General features: G+C 30.1%; 1 protein-coding gene across 1 annotated transcript; it reads right to left on the bottom strand.

Annotated features, from left to right (window-relative positions):
* Positions 1-6,955: 6,955 nt before the first annotated feature.
* On the bottom strand, positions 6,956-10,836 carry LOC105114922 (Transducin/WD40 repeat-like superfamily protein). Its single transcript, XM_011011652.1, has 5 exons — positions 10,532-10,836; positions 10,022-10,183; positions 9,408-9,874; positions 9,356-9,373; positions 6,956-7,563 (listed from the first exon to the last, which is right to left on the bottom strand). The coding sequence occupies exons 1-5, from the start codon at positions 10,794-10,796 to the stop codon at positions 7,192-7,194; spliced, it is 1,284 nt and encodes a 427-aa protein (XP_011009954.1). The 5' UTR covers positions 10,797-10,836; the 3' UTR covers positions 6,956-7,191.
* Between the last annotated feature and the right edge of the window lie 16,140 nt (positions 10,837-26,976).

The following is a 26,976-nucleotide window of genomic DNA, read 5'->3' on the forward strand; positions in this document are numbered from 1 at the left end:
CACACACACACACACAGAGTATAAGCTCCAATATCCAGGTAACACAGATTACAGAAATGCAGGCACGTGAAATACAAGTTAATCAAAAGCTAGTCTTGTCCACATTTTGTTCAAGATTTGGTAGATCATAGTATCATAACGTGTAGGGTACTGAAATGTTTGGAGGAGATCTTGAGGCATGCAAGAGATTGGAAGAATTCCAGCATACACACAGCACATAACATATTGAATCCCAACCCTTTGTTTTGGGCTGACAATTAAACACAATTAATTAATTTGACTTAATCAAGAGACCAATTATGTGGTCCCTAACACCATGTTGCCAGAGATAATGTTAGTCACAGTAGCAACATGGAGACATTTTCATCAAATCCACAAAGAAATCATCACGGGATCGTTAAGGCAGGATCCTGCCCTTGATTGTGAAATTTTATTGAGTTAATTACTATGATTAATTTAAGTATTGTATGTGGAAACAGATTGGGATTAATTGGCGAGTAAAGATTTAAATCATTGTGAATACGAAATTGTTAGATAAGCACATGCAACTTTATCTTGTATACGTAATAGTGGGCGATTTGCTCGGGCCAACCTTTCCGAATTTTACCCAAAGACCATAATATGACTTGGGGTAGCAAGCCGCTTCAATTTTTTTTTTTTTCCTTCGCTTGGAACTCATGATCATATCATATGCATATACAGTCATGATAAAAAAGCATTATATGAAAAGGTGGCTTGTTTTTTGATCAAATGGTGCGTTCAAATCATGGTTTGACATGGTAGTTTTACTTTAATCACTGCCAGCAGGAAGCTGGTAAAAGAGCTCAGCTTCCCATTCAAGTCATGATGAACTCAAGACCCATTGAAATTTCTTTTTTTATGAGTTTAGCAGACCGTACCCTGCTTGTTTCATTGTTATTGGCTGTGGAATCTTTTTATCTTGTTCGGCTGAAAAACTATTAGTATATATGCAACAGAATCATGGGATTTTATGACCTATGATAAACACAGTGTCGAAAGCAGGAAAAATGTGGCGTATATCATATATGGAAGAATATGAACCCCTTGTATATAGAGAATGTTTCGAGGCAACAATGCTTGTGTCCCATACGCAATCCATGTACGCACCCATGGATCATGATCCACTATATAACAGTGTGATCTTGAAGATGTATGGCCCTATTGATGTGGGTCACAATTTGTTGCCCAAGCTTTTCTTGCAAATCACTATAGTCTAGGACACAATATATATTTGTCAGAATTGCAGGTTGGAGGGTAATGATTTTTTTTTATTTCAAACTTGTATAGACTCATGAGTAAAAAAAAAAAAAGCATTTGAGAATTGTCAAATTAAAAAGAATTGATATCTCTTTAATTTTAACAATCATCCTGCACTGCACTGCGAATTATATATATTTTAAATTTTAAAAAAATAATGAATGATATTTTTTTAAAAATATATTAAATTGATCTAGATCAATTTAATAAATTTATAATTTAAATTATGAAACTATAACAACTATATATAAATAATATTAAAATAAATTATAAAAATCAATTCCTAATAATTTTAATATTAAAGGATAATTTTTTTTAAAAAAATATTAAATTTAAAAAGAATATAAAAAATTACTCTAGCCAACCTGTTAAGCACTCAATCAGAGTTATGAGATAAAAATAATCTTATAAAATATAAATTAAAAAAATATAAATTCCAATTTCCAACCAAACCAATATTAAAAGATGAAATAAAAAAATTAAAAAAATATAAATGAACTCACGCTAACCTACTAAATTTATGACTTAGGTCATGAAACCAAAATAACTTCATTAAATAGATTTAATGTAAAAGGCTAGAATCGAGAAGGAAAAAAAACAACTAAATCCATCATATAAAATAACTTCATAGAAAATAAATTGAAAAAAAAAACCTTAATTCCCAAACAACTTAATATTAAAAAATAAAATAAAATAAATAAAAAATAACATTGAGATTAGATGGTGAAATTAATAAAAAAAAATCAATTAAAAAAGATCCAAAAAATAAACTAAGTCAATTTGTCAAACTCGAGACCTTGTTGATGAGATCGGGATAACTACGTAAAAATTAAAACGCAAAAATACAAAACATAATTAAAAAATAATAATAAATAAATAAAGTCAACTCGGATTAACTGTGATTCAAATTATAATATCAAGATAACCCTATAAAAAACAAATAATTTTTTTTATAAAACTCAATTTCTTACCGATCTAATATTAAAAGATTAAATTAAAAAAATTAATTAATTTTTTTTTATAAAAATAATACAATCAATCAAGTTAATTTATTAAATTTATAATTTATATTACAAGAGTGAGATAAATTTATAAATAAATTACTAAAAATTGTAAACCTCCACTTTAAACAAATCTTTCAAATATACGTGCCACAATTTTCTTTTAAGTACATTATTGTGTCCCAACCAAGGAATGTGATCTAGTGGGAGGCTTGTGGCCTTCTAAGTTCGAAGAAGTATAGTTAGACTTCCCCTCCTCTCGGATTACAAGCCAGTAAATCTTTGGTGTTCCTTGATTATCTGAGCTTGTTGGCTGGGGTGGATAATTGAACATCTTCAAGATTCATAATCAGTCGAGGATTGGTGTCTTTTGATGTGACCAGGCCAAACAATGAAGGGCTGGTTATGGTGGTTCGCGACCCCACAATTATCCCACTATTATATCACTTCCAATTGTAGTTTCCAACCCCCAACTTCCACAGTAATTACAAACAAATAACCTTGATTCTATTCTTGTGTTGGTTTTTGTAGGGTTTTTTTTTTAAATAAATAAAAATAAATTGTTAGCTTTTTTCTTGAGACACCAATATTAATGCCCCTTGCCGACATCGAGGCCATCATCAATTCACCGTAGAATGATAACCATTGAATGGATACTGTATAGCTGAACAGTTTTTCCTGTACCGAGGCTGCTTGGTACTGTGTTTTAACTTTTTTTTTTTTAAAAAAATATATTTTACATTAAAAAATATTAAATTAATATATTTTTAAAGGTTTTTTTAATAAATTTGATATTATAATATATACAATTTTTTTAAAAAATTATTTTCATATATTTTTAAGTAAAATTTATTTTTCTAAAATATCTGCAAGCTAGCACATGGTTTTCACCGGCAATGCATAACAGGAAAACGGGAACTAGATGAGGGGAAAGCCTATTTATCATTATGGAATCAAGTGATGCGCTATGTTCTCCACATGGTGCACAGCATAAACGACACTAGTGCTCACCATATATTGCTATAAAAGTAATGAAAATCGCTACCAATTTATTTATTTAGTTTTTACTCCTCAGCGAGAAACTATCAATACCCCACTACCACAAGCAAGAAATTAACAAAGTTGAATCAAGCATCATACATGCACACTTATTATATATATGGGATCGAAGCTGTCCTTGTCCGTGACTTTATTTGTGCAGAGATAAAAATGTTGCCGTTAACTTTGGCCTTTTGAATGTGCTTCTTATCGAGCTTTATCTCTTTTGCTTTCTTTTATTTTCATGGATAGTGATTTTGCCCTAAAAATATAGGATATGCGTTACATCTTCATGGGTGTATTTGCCTTGCTTTTTGATATGCTCGGTTATCATTGGAATTGTTTGTACAGCTTTATCCACTTACTATTCATGCATTATTGTCGATCAAGTGCCCCAAAAATTAAGGGACACTATTCAGTCTCTTGTAAACAAGTCAATCACAAACTGTAGAAGAATCTACAATTATTGAGTTTGTGTGTGTGTGTGTGTGTGTGTGTGTAAACTGTGTTCGCCCGTGTCTACCGAAGGGAATTCTCCAATTATTGTTGTCACTATATGAACGTCTCGTTTCATGGCGAGGGTCAAACTATATATGCTTGCTCAATGCAAAATTAGGGCATGTATCCTTACTCGTCTTCTCCAATATCATTAGGTGCAAGAAAGTATGTATATCCTCTTTATCTCTGTCATCGCCTTCGACGAATGGCTTGTCTAGCGAAAGTTTACCAAGCATGTACTTATAGTAGTAATACACCATATTCACGGAAATCATAACATAACACAATCGTTTATACAAATTTCTAGAGGGAAATTAATTAGATTCACTTAATGTATTCAATACTAAGATTTAGTACACCGATTCAGTAATCATACAGTTTTGGCTTACAGAAACTTGGTCTACTCGAGCTTTATGATATAATAATTTGTCGACTGTTGCTTATAAGATAATTCTATAATTAGTCACTGATTAAGTATCGACTTTAGATGGGATAATAAAAGCTAATATATAGAACCTAAGCTGAAACTTAGTTGACTAGATGTTAGTGTACTAGATCTTAAAAACCTTTTGAAAAAGCTGAAGGAAATCTTGCTTTAAATTGAAAGACGTACATGGCACATAGAATCTAAAGCAATCAATCTAGGCGGACTCGGTTTCTAGACCTTGGTGGCATGAACTGGTGATATATAGTACCTTCAAACATCTTTAACCTAGCTTTTTAAGATATGATTGGCATAAGAAAAATATTGTTAATTAAGGCTTTAGATCTTATAATCATGTATTCTCTAGGTTTTGGGAGCATACTACAACATGATAAAAATATATAGATTAAAAACGAAAGAAAAATGGCAACAACTTGATGAATGGCTACATGGCCTACACAGAAGACCTAATAAAGGAATATTTCCTAAATGGGTATTTTAAAAAACTTCAACAGAATCATGATAGATCGGTGCTTTGCCAGAATTTATAATATTTTTTTGTTCTTTTGAACCAACCAAATGGGGATGACTTGGTAAAGGCCACAAATCACATGGTGATGCAAATAAAATGAGTTTGTCATTCACTTTTTATGGCCTAGATTAATGGAAGGCTGGTGGTATGTTACACCTTGTGTCGATACACAAACATTTTGAATATTGTCTAGCATGTAGCTAGGAGAGGATAAACATTAATCTATAGTTGAAAACATGACAAGATGGATCAAAAAGTAAAGACAACTGAAAATTATACAAAAATAAAACAACTTGACTTTTAGGGTACTATGATTCCAAAAGCTTACAAGCAATTCTCCATCGTTAACCAGTCTCACATTTACCTTTAATTGTTGTTTTCGGTTTCCTAATTAATAAGAACATAATAATGCTGCACCATCAAAGTTATTTAGACGATGTTGAGTTACATGTCCAATCCTAGATATATATCAATTTTGCTTAGGTTAAACCTTTCAGCCCATCGTTTCTTGTCGCCGGTTAGGCTAGCCGGTGGGTCCCGGAAATGTGAGCACTCGCTTGACCACAAGTACATGAAAAAAAGTATCTCTTTTTTGTAATATGATTGCTGTCATATGTTTTTTTTTTTAAAAAAGAAAAAAATATTATTTGAACTATAGTTTCATTGGCATCAATTGAACATCATGCCACATCGAGCCTCATCTCTTGATTTATTCTTGGAAAAACGTAGGGTGACAAATTGAAAAGATAGAGATCAATTTGAAGATAGAGAGGGAAGGTAGGCGGGGATGCTTGAGACCAAGCAAGGTGGGGAACATGCTCATATGGAAGTTGAAAAATAAAAAAAAAACTATATATTTTCATAGGCAAGTAGGTTGCATTAATGTGTTCCTCACCTAAGTAGGATTAGAGATTATCATATATTCCAATAGACACAGTTCTGTGAGGTGCCGTGGACCATTCATGTTTTGAATCCAATGCCTGCTTTGTCTAGATAGTGCTAAGGAATGTGGAGAAACAAGCATGTTTTTCGGCTATTTATTCGTTTGACATTTTGAATTTTTATATTCTTTTTCGCTTATATTTGTGTTTATGAAGTGGTGGCAGGAGATAGGAGCTTGGGTGATATTGGTCCCAGGATCAAACGCATCTAAAAAGGAGGTGGTGTGTCTTTGCCCCCATGAAGAATGGAAAGGGGAGTGCATATTTTTGTCTTGTTTTAGTATATTTTTGGCCCCCCCCCTTCCCCTTCTCTTTCTCGTGAAAGAGAGGTGGATGAACATTAACACAACTTTGAATATGGCGCCCCCTCATCATATCACCTCCTCCTCCAAGAATTATAACTGGTATATGAATGATGGGTAGGTATGGTTTCCTCGGTATCTAGACAAGACTATGATCTACACTGCTGCCAAGCCACCACTCAACAGGCAAGATGCAACACCAACGTCACATAACAAGCAGCATTTTGCCTTCTTTAAAGAAGCATTCAAGATAAAATTCTAGACCCCCCACCCCCCCAAATGGGAAAATCTTGTAATCCTTGCCAATCAAGTAGAATTATAATTCTAGACGGAGGGATAGATATCGACATCCCCATTATCACCTAGATACTAATTATACCAAATGAGTCTAGGGTTTAAGACAATGGTGTGGGCTTGTGGAGATCTACTCTGAAAGCAAAACGGTTTGTAGATTATCAAAAAATCACATCAAACCTCTCGTTATCATATATACCAATAGACACCCATGTATTTCACATTGTATGGCGACAGAATTGTCCCCGATCATACAACGTGCATCCTGCAACCTGATGATGTCGACTTGGGTCTCCTTGTCTTCATCAACAACCGTTTTCCAAAGCAGTGCTCGGATGAAAATGCACAAGCTTCTTCCTGGATTTATGAATGCAAACATGAAATGCTGCGAAACATCCAGAAAACATTTTGTAGATTGCAACTGTGTGCTTGCGGCACGTTGGCTTGCAGTGTAAGTTCCAGGGATAAGCAGGTATCTATGGATCTCCAGGCCGTTAAATTTGAGCTTAAATTGGAAAAGTTCAGACGCTTTAATCTGGGTTCGGAAAACATGACAAAGGCCTCCTTACATATATTTTCAGGGTCAAAGGATTTCTGCTAAATGAGTTATATATATAAGAGCATATCAACGAATTTACAGCTGCTAATGCAAGAAATATAAAGCAATTCACATCCTAGATGTCCATTTTAGAGACTTAAACAAAATCACTTGGAATAATGCTTTATGAATACTAAAAAGAACAAAGCAAGGCTGGATACCAGCTACGACATTGCTTTGGCCTTTCTATTCAATCCTAATGTACACAGTTGCAAGATTTGCCTTTTTTTGTTTGTTTGCTCTTAGTTCCCAGAAGAACCAACCTGTCCAACGACGCAAATGTGGTCACTCAAATATTGAAACATCCCCATTCCAGCTGCATGAACCAATGACATTTGGCAAAACTGGGTGGAAAACAACGTCTATGCATGCTTGCTCAGACGCCTTGATTTTTCTGACAAGCTCTGATGACCTGTAGTTGTATATGTATATAGAACCATCTGACGAGCCAGAGACAAGCTTCTCACCATCCAGGCTAAAATTGCATTTAACAGGGAACCCAGAGACGCCATGGCTTTCATACCTTTTATACTTGTCCAGCCTGAAAGGTGGACATGAAGAGAAGATAGCAATATAATTTGCATTGGACTGGGCAACAAAACATGGCTCAAATGGATGGCACCTAACACTTGGACATGTATAGGCTTCCACATAAACCTGAGACAGGGGAAAACAAGCATCACTTTATAAGTAAAACAAGCAAAAATGCAAAGGTGATACTGTTTGGCAACATACATTGAAGATCATTGTTCAAATTTAACTCATCCTATCCCATATATGCTTAACATATCATGCAGCTGAACCTGATGATAAAATCAATGATGGTTGGCGCGTGATGTCAGTCTTCATTGGTCTGGAAGGGGGGTCTTCAGCTAGTTTTAAAAACTAGGTTAGATGACTCAAACACTAATGACACAGGAGAAGGGCAGGGTGTGGTTTAAGATAACAAGCAGTGGAAACTTGAGATGTATAGAAGCAATATACAGGAAGCAGGTTGGTAACCTAGTTTACACCACATAGGAATCGATCAATAGCAATTCTCAGGTATCACATCTATGAAAATGAAACAGTATACACCCTCAGGTCATGTTATCACTGCAAACGTGAAAGTGCTAAAGGCTTAGATTTATTATCAATTTTCATAATTCATTAGAATCTACAGCCACATTTTTAGGCCTCAGCCCTTGGGAAGAAGGACCTGAGAAGGTGCTTTAGCTGCTAACCAAGCATCCCAAAATGTAAGATTTTGGACCAAAGTGTTGCTTTGGGAAACATAGCACATGCATCCTAATTGTTTAAACAGGCTGCTGATTCAGTGAAAAGTAATTTGATTGATCATAATATTGTTCTGACAGCAACTTTGGTAGAAGTTGCTGTGACAAAATTAACTATTCTCTTTGTTGTTTAGCAGAACTTTAAAAAACAAAGCCTTGTGACAGGAACATTCAAGGGTAATAAAGGTGAGGATCCCTGATGTTACAAGGTTCTTGAAACTGGCCTTTCCAAAGCTCATGAATCTGCATTATTGAATCAGAATTATAAATGGCTTATAATTAAACTCTACTTCACTCCACATCCTAAAATCACAAGCACTATCATAATAGACAAGACGATGAGTGCAGTGTTCTAGCTATTTCAGCACTCTGTATCGGGCCTTTTCGCCTTTTCCAGATATGTTACTGCAAATGGCCAGGGAAGATGGATGTCTCAGCTCAATTTTCTTACACAAGTGTGATAAACAGGCTAACATACAGTTAACACAAGAGCATAAGCATCCAAAATCCTCCAGACAAGAGGAAACGCTCAAGCAACATAAATATGAACATGGTAATAAACTGAAGATATAGAAACCCGAAAGTAAATTAAATTACATCTAGCAATTGAGATTGATCTTTTGATTGCCATGCCCCTCCTTTATCATAAAGAGAAGGGGAAAAAAACCCAAAGAAGAGACTGTCTGAGTATCTTGCAAGCAGACAACATTCAAAGAGAACTTTAGGGCAATGTCTTTGGTCATTTCTCCACGTCAAAAATAACACATCAGGTATAAGTAACTACTGTAATTCTACGATACACATTGTTTTATCATTTTTTTTTGTCTGTTTGCTTGTTCATCAATTTAATTATATGGAATGAACCTGGTAACACGAGTAATTTCAAATGTCAAATGTGAGGTCTTAGGTAGAAGATGAAACAAACACCTACAAAGTTGAGGCCACTGAAGGAAGACATAACATGGACACCAAAGGTATCATACCTAGCTTTAAAGCATATTCTCTGCACATGCCACCCCAATAAAATTCTTCAACCATTATGCAGAGTTTATGAAAGCAACCTCTCAAAGAAATGCAAGTACACAAGCATTGTAAGGGATCTAAAAGACAACACCAACCTTTACAAACAAACTCTATGTGATGGAAAGAAAAGTACGCTGGAAGAAGTCTCTTACCTGGTTGGACAATGGAACCTGCCGTGAGACATCCCAAACAATAATTGAATACCTGCCGTGAGACGTCCCAAACAATAATTGAATTTTCACTGAGATTGCTTCCAGAGACATCACTGGATGAGATAAACTGCTTGCCATTGATGGTAAATTCAACATCAAGTATTGGACCTAGACCTCGAATGTATTCAGAAACCACATTACCATTTCTAATATCCCACAATCTGAGACAGCCCTTTGATCCTCCAGAAAGGAAGATGTTGGAGTTATCTGGACAGAACTTTATTACTCCAACAACCTGATCTTCCTTGAAAATCTGGGTCTCTATCCCCTTTTCAACATCAATCAACCTGGATGAGCAGTCATATCCACAAGAAAGCACGGATAATCCCTGTGGCGACCATTTCACATCTTTCACTGCTGCATTATGATATCTAAATATGCGTGCTATTTTCTGATCTTGGCTCCACACATTCCATACACAGACAGTTTGATCCATTCCGGCAGAAGCAAGGAGATGAGCTGTAGACTAACTATAATGAACAGATCAATATGGCCAATGATACAGACAACAAAGTATAACGCTTTGCGAACAAAATTTCAGCTAAAGCAAGAGAAATACAAATCTAAGAAGTGCATTGACGAAATCCAAAAGAAAACCATTGATACCATGACTTGGAGACCAATCTAAAGCATTGACAGCCTTCGTATGGCTACGCAAATCAACCGCCAGCCTTTTGGGTATTTGACTTAGCGATGCACGGCCCTTTGCTTGCCTCAATGATGATAAAACATCACGGGGTATCTCAGAATCACCAATACTTCCCAGAACTAATAACAAGAATTAAAAAGGAGAAACAAAGACTCAGCCTTTTACTTAATTGCAGCATATACAATAATCATAATCAAACTCCAATGTTGCACAAAACAATCATTTTTTTTTTTCAGTTCCTAAACTAAAGCTAATATTGGCCAAATACAGTATATTGTTGTTAACCAAGCAAAACAAATCAAGCCCATTAACCTATTTTTCCAACTAACTAACATTTCTTTGCTCATTTCAAATTAAAGTTTCTGTTGATACCGACCAACTTTGCAGTTTCTTCAAACCTAAATCAGCTTTAAAAAATCACAAGATACACTAACAAAAAGTAAGTAATGAAAGGAAAATAAATTTACCAGGAGAAGCCACGACAGGGGGATTCGGGTTTAGGTTTGCGGTTGGTGCCGGGTTGGGGACCCGAGGGGATTGGGCAGAGAGAGCTCTTTCTCGCTTGGATATGTATCTGCCAGGAACCGGAGCTTCTGTTCGGAGATTTTGAGATGGGGCTTCCGGTTTGAAACGTTTAGGGGGAGGGGGGATGACGGGTCTGTAGTCGGGTTTGAGTTTGGGTTCGGATTCTTCATCTGAGGAATTAGAGTATGCGTGGCAGAGAAGATCCATCGAGGCTAACAAAGCTCTGTTCTTTGGGTGTGTTTCTTGTTTCTCTCGGTAAGGTGCAAGAGGCCTATAAATTATAATGAACAGTTTCGTCCTTGTACTATCTTGAATTGTTAGCTCAGTCCCTTATCAATTTTATATTATAATGCGGACCTTCAATGAACGCTTCCATTCAAATCATTAAATAGGACACTTGGAATTTGGAAGTATATTTATGATTGTTTTTGGAAATATTTTTTATTTAAAGATATATTAAAATAATTATTTTTTATTTTTTAAAAATTATTTTTGATATTAAAACATTAAAATAATTTGAAAGTATTAAAAAAATAAAAATATTTAATATTTTTAAAATATTTTTAAAATATAAAAACAAATAATAAAAATATTTCTTTATTATTCACTACAACAGCCAACAAAAGCATTATTAAAACAAAATGAAAGAAATATTGTTTTAAATTACGTATAACTTGAAGAAATTGAAAGAGAGTGAATTGTAGCTAGAAATGATTGGATATATTATCATAAGCCCACATTAGAGGCCCACAATGGAAGATCAAAGTCCATTGTCTTTGGGCAACACATTCAGCAGGGAGCAGGCTACTGTGAAGAAGAAAGGGACAAGGCCTCCTCATTGAGCACTTCTCCATTACAATAAGAACAGAAGGCGCGTTGTTTGGAGTTTTACAAGATGCCATCCCGCGAGATGACACGTGCTATGATATACTTGTATATTATTGTAAATTTATAGAAAAAAAAATAAAAAAATTATAACAAAAAAATTGTTTTAATCTATAATGTTTTCAAAAAAAATTATAAAACTAAAATTTTAATCAATTTAATATTTAAAAAATAAAATAAAAAAAGAAAATTTAAAAAAAAATTATAACAAAAAAATCATGTGAGGAACACTATAACAATCCACATTATTTAAAAAAAAAAAACTATAAAACTAAATTCTTAACCAACTAATTATAAAAAAAAAAATCAACAAAAACAAAAGAAAAAAACTATGCAGGGAAACATTGTAATAATCTATAGTGTTTCATGAAAAAAATATATAGTTGTAGTTCTCAACCAGTTTAATATTAAAAATAATAAAAATAATAAAATTAATTTTAAAAAAAATCATAACAAAAAAAATCATATGGAAGAATACTGAAGCAATCTATGTTGTTTTAAAGAAAAAAATTACTAAGTTAAATTTCCAACCAGCTCAATATGAAAAAAATAAAATCAACAAAGAAAATTATAAAAAAAATCATAAAAAAACTACAAAACAAAATTTTCAACCAGCTCAATTTTAGAAAAAAAACAAAAAAATAAAAAAAAATAGAATAAAAAACATGTGAGGAAAGTTAAAATTAATTCTCAATCAGCTCAATATTAAAAAAAATTGATAAAAATAATTTTTTTAAAAAAAATATAGAAATATTGTAGCAAAATAAAAATTATGTAGGAAAATATTATAACAATTCACACTGTTTTAAAACTACAAAACAATAATTAGTTCAATATAAAAAAAAAAAATCGAGAAAGATTATTTTTTATAAAAAAATAAAAATAAATTATAAAAAACTATATAGAGAAACATTGTAGTAATTTATAATATTTTAAAGAAAAAATTTATAAAACTAAATTTTTAATCAGTTCAATATTAAAAAAAATTAACAAAAATAATTTTTTAAAAATATAAAAAAAAAAAAGAAAAGAAGAAGAAGAGAATCTTGGAGAGAAAAAAAAATGTAAAACCCAAAAATCAAGGGGAAAATATATGAAAAAAAGGAAGAAAATTAAAAGATACAGTGGGAGAAAAACTACAATATTTTTTCCATTCTTTTTAAAGAATTAGTTAATATTTATGGCCTTAGCCTCATCTGCAAATGAGTTTGGTAGATGGAAAGGAGCACAAAACTCTATGCTGATTGTGTCTTCTGATTCAGAATGTTCAAGAAATCACATTTGACAAGAACACCAATTGTCGTCATATATAAACAGTAACAAAAAGAATATGTAACAGTTACTTTTGAAAAAGATTTTTGTTGGGAAATAAATTAGAATAATATATATTTTTTACTTTTTTAAAATTTATTTTTAACATCAACTCATCAATATATATATATATATATATATATATATATATAATTTAAAATAAAAAAAATAGTTAAGAAGCAACTCCATAAATTATTTATGAAATAATTTCAATAAAATTATATTTTATTTACACTTTATATTGGTTTTTAAATCCATTTTAGCTTAACTCAAATTAAATCTTTTTTATTTTATAAAAAAATAAAAATAATTTTTTTATAAATAAAAAAATCACGGGATTTTTATTGATTTTCCTTAGAGTTAACCAAATTACAAATTAACCCAGTTTTTTTTTTTTATTCGAATCACACAGATTAACTTTTTAATTATTGTTTGAGGGTCATAAATCAATCTGTATTATAGTTAGTGAGTTTTTAAAAAATGCTTCGAATGTAGAAAATTAGAAATTTAGCGAAAGAGGACAATGGATAAGTTTTATAGCGCATTTTAAACCTCTAAGAACTTACCCGTAACAAGTTTCATAGAGATTGGGCTGGCCCGTAACAGGTGTAAGCCCATTAAATATAGGCCTGACCGGTAACAAGTTGGATAGATATTGGGCTGGCCGGTAACAGGTGAAAGCCCGTTAAATATAGGCCTGGCCCTAACAAGTTGGATAGAGATTGGGCTGGGTTACTAAAATCCCTTACACTTTAGTTTCCTTCGGACACCAAGAAATTGTGTTTCATTTAACAAAAACTCAATGGCCCGACATTGGGGTTATTATGATCTTTTCACTTCTTCCATTATAGGATGCTCCAAAAATTCTATAGATAAGGCTTGTTTTATTGTGAAATGAAACAATAAAATAACGCTATAGCTCTACTTAAAAAAAACTCAGTGGCCTGGCACCGAGGGTTAATATTGTTTTTTCACATGATTTATTAAGCATTATGAAATTAATACAGGGCATGTAGGTCTTTTTAATTTTTTTCAAAATATAATTATTTAATTTTCCTTTAAAAAAATAATTTAACTTGGTCTAGAATTTTTTTCAAATTTTAATTTTCACACTTAAGTAGTTGTGTGATTTTTTCAATTTTATCGTGCAGCCTTTTATAATAACTTTACAATCATTTTAATGAGCTCTTTTTGACAATAAATTATTGTCCATAATAAAATAATAATGTGTCTTTTTAATAGCTTTTTTTCTTTTCTTTTCAGTATTATATTAATGACTTATTTTTTAATCTTAATATTTTAATAATGTTTTATTTAGTATCTATCAAATTTTCTACTTCCTAATGTCTTTATATATATATATAAAGAATAGAAAAAGGTAATTTTACTCGAGAAGTAGATGTAGTGATATCGAAACCTCACGGATGACGAGGTCGGACATCACAAGGGATTCTTTCAAGGTAAAAAGCTGAAACAACTTAATTTACAACTAGGCTTAAATAGGAGTCAAGCCCATTTAGGAGATTAAGGGACTTTGTCCCCTAGTAGTTCCATATAAAGTCTTTTTTTTTTTTAAGTACATTTTTAATTATTTTTATGAGATAATAAAAAGCTCATTATTGATAGCAAGAGTTCTTATCAAACATTTGTGTCACTATAAAATAATTGGGGCAAAAACTCGTCTTCACGAATCATATGATTACGAGCTCATGCATTCCACAATCCAAGCGTTTTTTTTTTCCTCTTTAAAACAAAAATTCTATCGGCGTATGTGCAAGCCAAATGCGTGGTTGTTCAGTGAAAAACAGCATCATGTGTCTAAAGAAAATAAGCCTCATTAACATTAACAAAACACTAAAAAAAAAATAGTGTTTTTACTATACACCTATATCATAAAATATTATTCATTTTAATAATAATTTTTTTAATTTTATTTTTAATTTTTAATTTATTCATAATTAATTTTAATTTATTTTTTATAAAATTATCCCAGCCTTATTATCCGAGTAATGAGTTTAATGGCTAATCTAGTTGACTCAATTTTTTTTTTAATTTTATCATTCAATATTTTATTGATTAGAAATTAAACTTCATAATTTGTTTTAGTTTTCTTTTTATAAGATTATCTCGATTCCATCACCCGAACTATGAGTTTGCTAAGTTAACGCGAGTTAACATGGTTTTTTTGTTATTTATTTTTAATTTCATCATTCAATATTGAGTTGATTAAGAATCGAGTTTTATAATTTATTTTGATTTGCTTTAAATAAAGTCATCTTAGCTTCATGACCCTAGTCTCAAATTTGGTAGATTAACCCGTGTCAACTTTGGTTATGTTTCAGTTTACTTTTTATGAAGCTAGTCTTATAACCTAAGTTATAAGTTTGACAGGTTAACTCAGGTTGACTTGAGTTATTTTTTTATTTTTTTTTCAATTTCATGCTTAAATATTGAGTTGATTAAAAATTGAATTTCATAATTTATTTTGATTTGCTTTCTGTAGAATTATTTTGATTTCATGACCCGGGTAGTAGGTTTGACAAGTTAACTCGGGTGCCGTAATTTTTTTTAATTGAATTCTTTTTATACTTTATTCTTCAATATAAGGTTTATGAAAAATTATGATTAAGATTGTGAATTTGACAGACTAATTCAGGTCAATCTAATATATATTATTTTCTTATTATTAAAAAAATATCATCTTAAATTTTTTTGCTTGCATCAAATTATGTTTTATAAGTCATTTGAGTTGTTTTTTAGCCTTTCAAGTTGGTCACGTCAAGTTAATCTCTATTTAGTTTATATTTTTTATTGCTAAAAAATATTAGCAAATCTTAAATATATTTTTTAATATTTATAAAAATTTGATTTGACTCAAAACATATTGCCAACCAATTATTGTTTTTTTTTTTAATGTAGACAACTATATGAATATTGTGATTTGGTAATATAAAAAATTCACTACAACGGCCAACAAAAGCATTATTTTTTTAAAATGAAAGAAATATTGTTTTAAATTACGTATAACTTGAAGAAATTGAAAGAGAGTGAATTGTAGCTAGAAATGATTGGATAAATTATCATAAGCCCACATTAGAGGCCCACAATGGAAGATCAAAGTCCATTGTCTTTGGGCAACACATTCAGCAGGGAGTCGGCTACTGTGAAGAAGAAAGGGACAAGGCCTCCTCATTGAGCACTTCTCCATTACAATAAGAACAGAAGGCGCGTTGTTTGGAGTTTTACAAGATGCCATCCCGCGAGATGACACGTGCTTATATATACTTGTATATTATTGGAAATTTATAGAAAAAATAAAAACATTATAAGAAAAAAATTATTTTAATCTATAATATTTTCAAAAAAAATTACAAAGTTAAATTTTTAATCAATTTAATATTTAAAAAATAAAATAAACAAAGAAATATTTTAAAAAAAATCATGTGGGGAAATACTGTAACAATCCACAATATTTTAAAGAAAAAGATTATAAAATTAAATTCTTAACAAACTCATTATAAAAGAAGAATCAACAAAAACAAAAGAAAAAAATCATGTAGGGAAACATTGTAGCAATCTACAGTGTTTCATGAAGAAATTTAGTTGTACTTCTTAATTAGCTCAATATTAAAAATAATAATAAAACTTTTAAAAAAATTATAACAAAAAAATCATATGAAAGAACACTGAAGCAATCTATGTTGTTTTAAAGAAAAAAAACTACTAAGCTAAATTTTAAACAAGCTTAATATGAAAAAAATAAAATCAACAAAGAAAATTATAAAAAAAATAAAAAAAATCATAAGAAAAACTACAAAATAAAATTTTCAATCAGCTCAATTTTAGAAAACAAAAGCAAAAAGAATAAAAAAGAATAAAATAAAAAACATGTGAGGAAAGTTAAAATTAATTCTTAAGTAGCTCAATATTAAAAAAAAAATTGATAAAGATAATTTAAAAAATAATATATAGAAATACTATAGCAAATAAAAATTATGTAGAAAAACATTGTAACAATTCACACTGTTTTAAAAAAAACTAAAAAATAAAATTCTCAACCAGCTCAATAAGAAAAAATAAAATCAAGAAAAAATATTTTTTATAAAATCAAGAAAAATAAATTATAAAAAACCATATAGAGAAACATTGTAGTAATTTATAATATTTTAAAAAAAAATTATAAAACTAAATTTTTAACCAATTTAATATTAAAAAAATCAACAAAGATAATTGTTAAAAATAAAAAAAATAAAAAAAGAAGAAGAAGACAATTTTGAAGAGAAAAAAATATGAAAAATCCAAAAATATAAAAATAAAATAAAATAAAATATACAGTGAAAGAAAAGCTGCAATATTTTTTCCATTTAAAATATTCCATTCCTTTTAAAGAATTAATTAATATTTATGGCTTTAGCCTTATCTGCAAATGAATTTGGTAGATGAAAAGGAACACAAAACTCTATGCTTTGTGTTGAATATTCAAGAAATCACATTTGACAAGAACATTAATTGTTGTCATATATAAACAGTAACAAAAACAATATGTAATAGTTACTTTTAAAAAAGATTTTTATTGGGAAATAAATTAAAATAATATATATATATATATATATATATAATTTAAAATAAAAAATAGTTAAGAGGCAACTCCATAAATTATTTATGAAATAATTTTAATAAGATTATATTCTATTTACACTTTATATTGGTTTTTAAAAACGTTTTAGCTTAACTTAAATTAATTTTTTTTATTTTATAAAAAAATATTTTTTTTTATAAATAAAAAAATCACGGGATTTTTATTGATTTTCTTTAGAGTTAATCAAATTACAAATAAACCAGATTTTTTTTTCTTCGAATCACAAAGATTAACTTTTTAATTATTGTTTAGTCACGAGATCACGAGGGTCATAAATGAATCTGTATTATAGTTAGTGAGTTTTAAAAAAATGATTCAAATGTAGAAAATTAGAAATTTAGCGAAAGAGGAGAAGCGATAAGTTTTATTGCGCATTTTAAACCTCTAAGAACTTACCCGTAACAAGTTGCATAGAGATTGGGCTCGCCCGTAACAGGTATAAGCCCATTAAATATGGGCCTGACCCGTAACAAGTTAGATAGATATTGGGCTGACCCGTTACAGGTGTAAGCCCATTAAATATAGGCCTGACCCGTAACAAGTTGGATAGAGATTGGGCTGGGTTACTAAAATCCCTAACACTTTAGTTTCTTTCGGACACCAAGAAATTGTGTTTCATTTAACAAAAACTCGGTGGCCTGACATTGGGGTTATTATGATCTTTTCACATATTCTATTATAGGATGCTGCAAAAATTCTACAGATAAGGCGTGTTTTGTTGTGAAATGAAACAATAAAATAACACTTTAGCTCTACTTAAGAAAACTCAATGGCCTGGCACCGAGGGTTAATATTGTTTTTTCACATGATTTATTAAGCATTATGAAATTAATCCAGGGCTTGTAGGTCTTTTTATTTTTTTTTCAGAATATAATTATTTAATTTTCCTTTAAAAAAATAATTTAACTTGGTCTAGAAGTTTTTTAAAAATTTTAATTTTCACACTTAAGCAGTTGTGTTATTTTTTCAATTTTATTGTGCAGCCTTTTATAATAACTTTACAATCATTTTAATGAGCTCTTTTTGATAATAAATTATTGTCCTTAATAAAATAATAATGTGCCTCTTTTATAGCTTTTTTTTTCAGTATTATATTAGTGACTTATTTTTAATCTTAATATTTTAATAATGTTTTATTTAATATATATCAAATTTTCTACTTCTTAATGTCTTTAAATACGAGTCAAGCCCATTTAGGAGATTAAGGGACTTTGTCCCCTAGTAGTTCCATATAAAGTCTTTTTTTTTTAAGTACATTTTTAATTATTTTTATGACATAATAAAAAGCTCATTATTGATAGCAAGAGTTCTTATCAAACATTTGTGTCACTATAAAATTACTGGGGCAAAAACTTGTCTTCACGAATCATATGATTTCGAGCTCATGCATTCCAGAATCCAAGCGTTTTTTTTTTCTCTTTAAAACAAAAATTCTATTGGCATACGAGTAAGACAAATACGTGGTTGTTCAGTGAAAAACAACATCATGTGTCTAAAGAAAATAAACCTCATTAACATTAACAAAACACTAAAAAAAAAAAAATAGTGTATTTACACCATGTTATAGAATATTATTTATTTTAATAATATTTTTCTTAATTTTATCTTTTAATTTTTATTTATTTATAATTTATTTTTATAAGATTATCTTAATCTTGTTATCCGAGTTATAAGTTTAATGGCTAATCTAGTTGACTCAATTTTATTAATTTTATTATTTAATATTTTATTGATTAGAAACTAGACTTCATAATTTGTTTTAGTTTTCTTTCTATAAGATTATCTTGATTCTATTACCCGAACTATAAGTTTGCTAAGTTAATGTGAGTTAACATGATTGTTTTGTTATTTTTATAATTCAATATTAGATTGATAAAAAATTAAGTTTTATAATTTATTTTGATTTGTTTTAAATAGGGTCATTCTAACTGTATGATCCGAGTCTCAAATTTGGTAAATTAACCTACATCAACTTTGGTTATTTTTCAGTTTATTCCTCATGATCTAAGTTATAAGTTTGACAGGTTAACTTGGATTGATTTGAGTTATTTTTTTATGTTTTTTTTTTAATTTCATGCTTAAACATCAAGTTAATTGGAAATTGAATTTCATAATTTAGTTTGATTTACTTTATGTAGGATTATCTCAGCTTCATGACCTACGTAGTAGGTTTGACAAGTTAACTCAAATACCTTAATTTTTTTTAATTGAATTCTTTTTATACTTTTTTCTTCAATATAAACTTTATTAAACATTATGATTAGGGTTGTGAATTTGATAGATTAATTCTGGTTAATCTAATATATTATTATCTTATTATTAAAAAAATATGATTTTAATTTTTTTTTACTCGCATGAAACTATATTTTATCAATTATTTGAGTTATTTTTGAGTCTATCAACTTAGTTAGGCCATGTCAAGTTAATCCCAATTTGATTTATATTTTTATTTTGCTAAAACAAAAATAAGCAAATCTTAAATATATTTTTTAATATTTATAAAAATTTTATCTGACTTAATATATATTTGCTAACCAATTATTGTTTTTTCTAAAATGTAGAACTAAATCAATATTGTGATTTGATAATATAAAAAGAATAAAAGAAGAAGAAGAATGATCCCACGTAAGGATGATGTTATATACACATATTCATTGATAAATTAATTTATTACTTGAATTACATAGAAGCCTATGTATTCAAACTTTAATTTTGTGCACTAGCTATTATCTCTTCCCTTTGTTAAGCATTTGAAAAAAATAAAAATAAAATTGCTTGAAATTCCATATACGGTTTCACATTTTAATTTATGCCGGCTTCCATTTGTGTCATTCAATCTTGCAAGGTCATATTTATGGGCCAAGGACTTGGTATGGTCCGTTGAACAAGTGACTAGAATCAGCCTCTTTAGGGCCTTCTTTAATAAAAGGTAATATGAACAGAAAGTCTAGGTTCGCCTTAAACATTAATCATGGCAAGTGAAGAAAGGGAATTTAAGGCCTCAAGCGCGGCTTTGGAACTTCCTTCAAATGTTGTTTCTTTAAATTTAGAAATTTGATTTTTGTTTAAAATAAAGTGACATGTAAAAAATAATTTTTTAAAATAATAATAATAATATTGTTATTATATATTTTAAAATAAAAAATATTTTAAAAAATAATTATTACTATTTCATTAAAAAAATTAGAGCTTCATGCGTTGTATTTATTTAAAGTTAAAAAACAAACAAATAAAAAATTTATATAGTTGTATTTATGACATAGATATGAGATCATGTTGGGCGCTTGGCCATGATTGAATTCTAGCTGAATGGCCAAATCACATATGAAGTTAGATATAATGCTCCTCTTCTTCTTGAGGGTTTTTATGATTTCATTCTATTAAAAAATTATATAGAACTTGTAGCTATATTAAAATTTTGTGTTTGTTAAACTTAAAACTCAAAGATAGTTCTTAATGGGTATAAGATATAATAAGAGAAGAATTTTGATATGAAAATTAAGCCAATAATTCATAAAAATCTTTTGAAATTAATATGCTAATTGTTTGTATAATGAAAAAATTGACCTAGCTTATATTGAAAAAAATCCAACTAAAACTAACTTCAAAAAATAATTAAAATCTGAAAATAGCTAGAAAAAATAAAAAATAATATTTTTTGGGTTTAATTTGAAAACTTTTTCCAACTTTAGATAATACTAAAGTATAATATTTTCATTGAATTTCAGTCTAATCTAATTATTAAATCTAAATTTATAGTTATTTTTATTAAAGTGATTTTTTAGTATATCCTGACTTCATCTTGAATTTCATCATATCTAATTAGTTTATAATTGTATTCACTAGATATTCCACAATATCAATCTAAATAATTGGTGTGAAAAGTATATAATTTTTAAATTAAGGTTTTAAGTTATTTATGCTTAATATTGTTTAACCAGTAATCTCCCCTCAAAGAGTTTTGTATTTTATGCTATATGGTTTTTCTTCCTTGCTATTACTTTCTCACCACACTAAACATCAACCCCATGATCTTATAAATTGTGATATTTAGTCAATTAAGCTACAATGAGTATTGGTAAGGGAAGGTGTTTGACATGACCAAAAGATTGATGTTTTCTCCCAAGTATAGGAGTGTTGAAGTAATAAATATCCTGACAAGATCGGGATTGAACCACATAGAGGTTAATTGTACAAATTATAAATAATAATAATACAACAACAACAACAAGTGTTATACAACATAAATCAAGATTAGTTATTTAACAAGCAAAGTATTAAAGAGTGAACAAGATAACAAATATAAAACATGTTAGTATCAAACATTAAAGTCCATATTAAGTTTACATTATACTTATTCTTACACCATTAGTGTAACCTTTTCACCTTGACATAATTAACTTAGCTAGACATAATGAAAGAAAGCAAAATAGATAAACAAAATAAGAACATAAAAGTTAACTAAGTAAAGGAAAGGAAATGAAAGGCATAAACTTAATATTAATGAAAACAAAGCATAAAAAATACAAAGAGAGAAAGGAAGAGCATGATCTTGATCTGAACACCAAGATGCCTAAATGCATGGCAAATGCCTCCTTTTATAGGCCAAAAATGGGAACTATTGATTTGATGACTAATTGATAAGTGGGTGGCCAACTTTTGACTTGGTGACAATCTTTATCTTCTCTTGTCTGCCCAAAACGTCATTGATAACGTCAAAACTGGAGCCAGTTGCAAACATGAAAGTTGTAGGCAATTGTCTCAGCTTTCTTGTGTAAAAATTTCAGCTCATTTGGACTTCTAGAACTCCAGATATGGCCAAAATACCGAACAGTGCTCGGGCTGGAAGACAGATTCGGGCTTCTTTGTTGTTGCTACAATTTGGACTTGATAATGGCCTTTTTAGATCTTGGGCTCCATATGAAAGTTGTAGGCCTATGTCTTACCTTTCCATCCATATAAATTGGACCTAAATCTGAGATATATAGCTCCAGATATGACCCATTTACCGAACAGTGTTCCGGTTTGGATTGCACCGACATCTCTTTTCTAAGTTTGGCCATCTCTTTATCCTTGCAATTTAAGTTCTTCAAGTCATCAATCAATCCTTTTATTTATGTGATAGGCCTGCATTAAAAATAGACATTTACCATAAATTAAAGGTATCTTATATTATTAGATATATTATTATAAAACATGCTTTGGTTAAGGAGTTATTGATACTTCAAGTGCAAAATGATGATATAAAACCATGATAAAAATACACTTTTAAGTACTAATCAGTGTTTCTATCAATCCAATGATAGCTGTGCAATTATATCAACCTCACATTTTTTCTTTCTTTTATAATCATATAGGCATAGATGAGTTTTAATTTTCAGTAGCTGAAGAATTAATATAAGATGTGTATAGTAATGAATTGAGCTAGTAAACATTATGAAATGATAATATAAATATAGCACCATCCATGGAAGAAAAAATGGGTAAATTACTTCAAGCATTAACATATTGTTTAATCTGAATTGTGATTACCCATTATATTCTAAAAAAATTAAACTTTACATTCCAAATTTTTAAATATAATAAAATCATGAAATTATCCTTATATATATTATAACAAAAATTCTCATTCTTTCTCTTTCTCAACCCTCGTTTTCTCACCAAACCTTAGCTATCTTCCTTTTTCCCACCCCCTCTCTCTCATCAAACCTAGAAGATAAAGACTGAAAAAGAAAGGAGAAAATAATAATACAAAAACAACAAAGAAAAGCAAGGTAACGAGAGACCAAACTACGTAGTCCCGTACATGATACATTTAGAACATTTTGTATAGTTGAAATTTCCAACTGAGGAGTTCAACCAAAAATCCAAACAATGAAAGGTGAGGTAAACAATCACATCCCAATATGGGCTCTTAGACTTGAATATTAGACGCTTATGAGCTATCTAGAGAGACCAGTACAATCCTTTATAGAAAAGGGTAACGACATGATGTTGAAAATTACCTTTAATCGAGTTGAACCATTCCTGTAAATTATGACTTGGGTTTTTAGGCAAACAACCTAAACATCCAAACCAATTCAAGAATTTACCCTAGAAGTACATGTTATAGGACAATGATGGAAAGGATGATGTATTGTCTCAATCTCCTTATAGTAAAATGGACAAAGAGCTTTCTCATAGATAATAACTCCTCTCTTAGCTCAAAAACTTTTATGTTGAGATTACCATTTAATAGGAGCCACATGAACACATCCATTTTTGGAGGGGCAAAACCTTTTGAAAGTAGAATGGGGAAGGAAGGATCCTGTAAAGAAGAGAGGTTATCAAGAAGATGACAATTTGAGTAAACTGAATAAACACTAGAGCTAGGGAATTTCCATATCTTATTGTCTTTACCTTTAAAGAAGACCAGACCATGCTCCACCTTTGCAATCAATCTCTTCTATATACAGAGTTCACGAGGTCGAAGAGATTTCCTCTAAGATAGGTTGACAGAGGTATAAGTCGGGCTATACATATATACAAGGCTTATTAATTGCTCAAGAACTAGATGTTTATGCAATCACCCACCTTGAACTTGATATTGGAATGAAGAGGAATGACTATGTTTTCATTTAAGAAGATAGCCGACACCATGCCATGCCAAGTTAGAGATAGAGAACCTATAAACATCAGAAGCCCATTTGTAAACTTTGGCTAATATTTTTGAAGGATGAGGTCTTACCAACTCCTGCCACTTCTTTATCGAGATTCTAGATCCACTTAAAAAATAGAGCCAAGTTTTTATTGTTAAAAGATCCCAAGCCAAGATCACCTAAAGGTTTACTCTTGATGACCTTATGCCAAGCCACCTTGTAGATACCACACGAGTTTAAAGTACCTTTCCATAAAAAGAAGCGGTTGATATAAGAGATGATATTGTTAATACCCTTTGGCATAAGAAAAACAAACATATAATAAAAAGATAAAGAGCTTAAAACTTATTTAATCAAACATAGCTTCCTAGCCATGCTAAAAAAATTCCCTTTCCATATACTTATCTTTGGTCTGATAGTGGACAACACTGGTTTCCAAGTAGAAAGCCTACTCGGATTTGGCACTAAGAAGTAGCCTAAAGTATATAATTTAGAAAGTATAACTCTGAATTAAAAATTCTATTTTCCAGACTTGAAGTGCAATCATCGTCCAAGTTGATTCCTATAAGTGAGCTTTTATATAAATTAACTTTTAGGCCTAAAATGATCTCAAATCAACAAAGAATCCTCTTGGCATGCAGTAGAGAGTAATCATTTGACTTAAAATTAAAGTATCATTTGCATATTACAAATGAGTTATGTGATGTCTTTGAGAAGTTTGGAGGCCCTTGAAATAACCTAATTCTGATGCCATATTCAATAAAACTGTCAACCCCTAAATTGCTATGTTGAATAAAATTGGAGAAAAAGTGTCACCTTGCTTGAGACCCCTCTCCAGACAAGAATATGTAGCTTTTATTTTTCTCTATCTTACATGGTTACAGCTCTTCCTTAAACTTCCCAATAAGTGGAAGAAATAAGTGTTCTTATCCCTTATTTTGCACTAGTTTTGTTAGGATTTCTACCTTATATATCTTCAACCTTCTTGCTAACCTCCTATAACTCAAAATTTAAACCTTGGAGCTTTGATTTTTTAGACACAGACAGAGATGTATTTCATTTAAATATTTGAGGGTTGTAATGTCATTATGAAAGTCTATTAATTTTAGGTTCTAATTAATGAAAGTGGATTTGTTCCACTGCCTTAACTTTTTTTCCTAGAATCCCCAACTTCTTAACTAGTATATAATCACATGGAAATCAGTCATGAGGGAAGGCTATAACAGCTAGTAGTTCATGAAGAAGAAGGGCTTCCATCACAAATCTACCTTAGTGTTTTGTAAGAGCAACTAGCAATGATTCAACATCCCTCTAGGATAGCGATAAAAATTAAAGGTTAGGAGCTGCAAATGAAAATCTAGAAAGGAAAAAACCCTGTTGATATGGCTTATAAATCCAACCTTAAACTAAATGAAATGGTGGCCTTGTATATTGAATTGTATTAGTTCATAGTTAGATAAGAATATATGGAAAAAAGTTGAACATAAGTGATTAAGGTAGCAACTACTTCCCTCATAAATGTCAAGGGTTTCTTTAAAGTCGCATAACACCACCATTGGCAATTTGAAAGCAAATTTAAGAGTGATGATGTCTTTCCATAGTTTATCATGTTCTTGGACACAAGTTATTACATAGACACCAACTACCATACATTTAAAGAAAGATGTGTGCCGCATAGGTAAATCTATTACCCTTTAAATTCTATGGTGTTCACCTAAAAGATAGAGTTATTCTACATCACCATAATCCCTCTTAATTTACCTACAGATTATAGGAAAGCCTATTTAACACTTACAACATTCCACATATTTTTTTATGAAAGAGTCACAACAATTATCCTTTTCTTTTATTTCTAATAGAAAGTAAATTCCAACATTACAATTTATCAACTTGCCTATTTCAAATGGAATAACATTTATTAGACATATCTAAACCATAATTATTCTAAGCAAAGATATTCATTGAGAGAGTATAAACCAAAATAGGCAAAAACTGAGCATAATAAGAAACTTACAGCTAGTTGACCAATGTCCACTCATCTACTTCTTTGTCAATGTTCCTCTAAATTCCTTCTTTATATACTGTGAGATCTTGAAAGTTCCCCTGGATTCCCATGAGATTCTTCCTTGAAAGGTTTAGTGTGTGAGAAATGAAAAGAAAATGCTCGAACCTAATAGAATTGTTTCTATCAATCCATTATGTGAAATTTACTTCCTCCAACCTTAGATCAAATAAGCCTATATCAAAATTTGAAAGGATTTAGGATGCAAATTAAGGGTTTTTACAATAAATAGAATAGAGACAATAAACTATTACATTTTTTGTGGCTTAGGTGTTGCCAAAACCAGGTCTTGTCTTTAAGTATCATAAAAATGCTTTTCATAGGATGTCTGCGTATGAGCTTGTTATAAGATATATTTACAGCCAGAATATTCTCTAGTTTTCCAAGCTCTTATGGTATCTCTCTAGCTCATTAAACTCCAATTTTAAATTTCGAGCTTGTTTATCCTAAAAATAGATTTGGAAATAGAATCACTCAATTTACTTTGAAACAAGCTTCCACATAAAAAATAAAAGGCATTCATAATTAGTATGTAAATAACCATTGAATAATAATGAACAATTGAGGGATTTGAGGGAATTGATACATGACTTATAGTAAATATAATAATGAACAATTTCCAATATCTTTAAGAATTTAGCCCACCAATGAATTCCCACATCCAATTAAAGGATATTAAAAAAAAGGATAATCACATCCCAAGATGAAGGTTGAAAGAGAAGGGAAAACATAAGGGGAAAACATAAAGGAAAAACTGAAAAGGAAAGCAAGACAACTAGAGACCAAACTAGTTAGTCCAATTTATGATACATTCAGAATTTCTAAAAAGATCGGAGCTTGTGTAACTGAAAT

This window comes from Populus euphratica, unplaced genomic scaffold (genome assembly GCF_000495115.2).
Source record: "Populus euphratica unplaced genomic scaffold, PopEup_1.0 scaffold596.1, whole genome shotgun sequence".
NCBI lineage: Eukaryota > Viridiplantae > Streptophyta > Magnoliopsida > Malpighiales > Salicaceae > Populus > Populus euphratica.

Excerpts from the sequence above, each read along its gene's own strand:
- LOC105114922 (XM_011011652.1), bottom strand. The coding sequence starts at position 10,796 with ATGGATCTTCTCTGCCACGCATACTCTAATTCCTCAGATGAAGAATCC. Across the intron at positions 10,184-10,531 it reads CCCTGTCGTGGCTTCTCCTG|TTCTGGGAAGTATTGGTGAT; the intron begins GTAAATTTATTT and ends TCTTGTTATTAG. Across the intron at positions 9,875-10,021 it reads AGATTGGTCTCCAAGTCATG|CTCATCTCCTTGCTTCTGCC; the intron begins GTATCAATGGTT and ends GTTAGTCTACAG.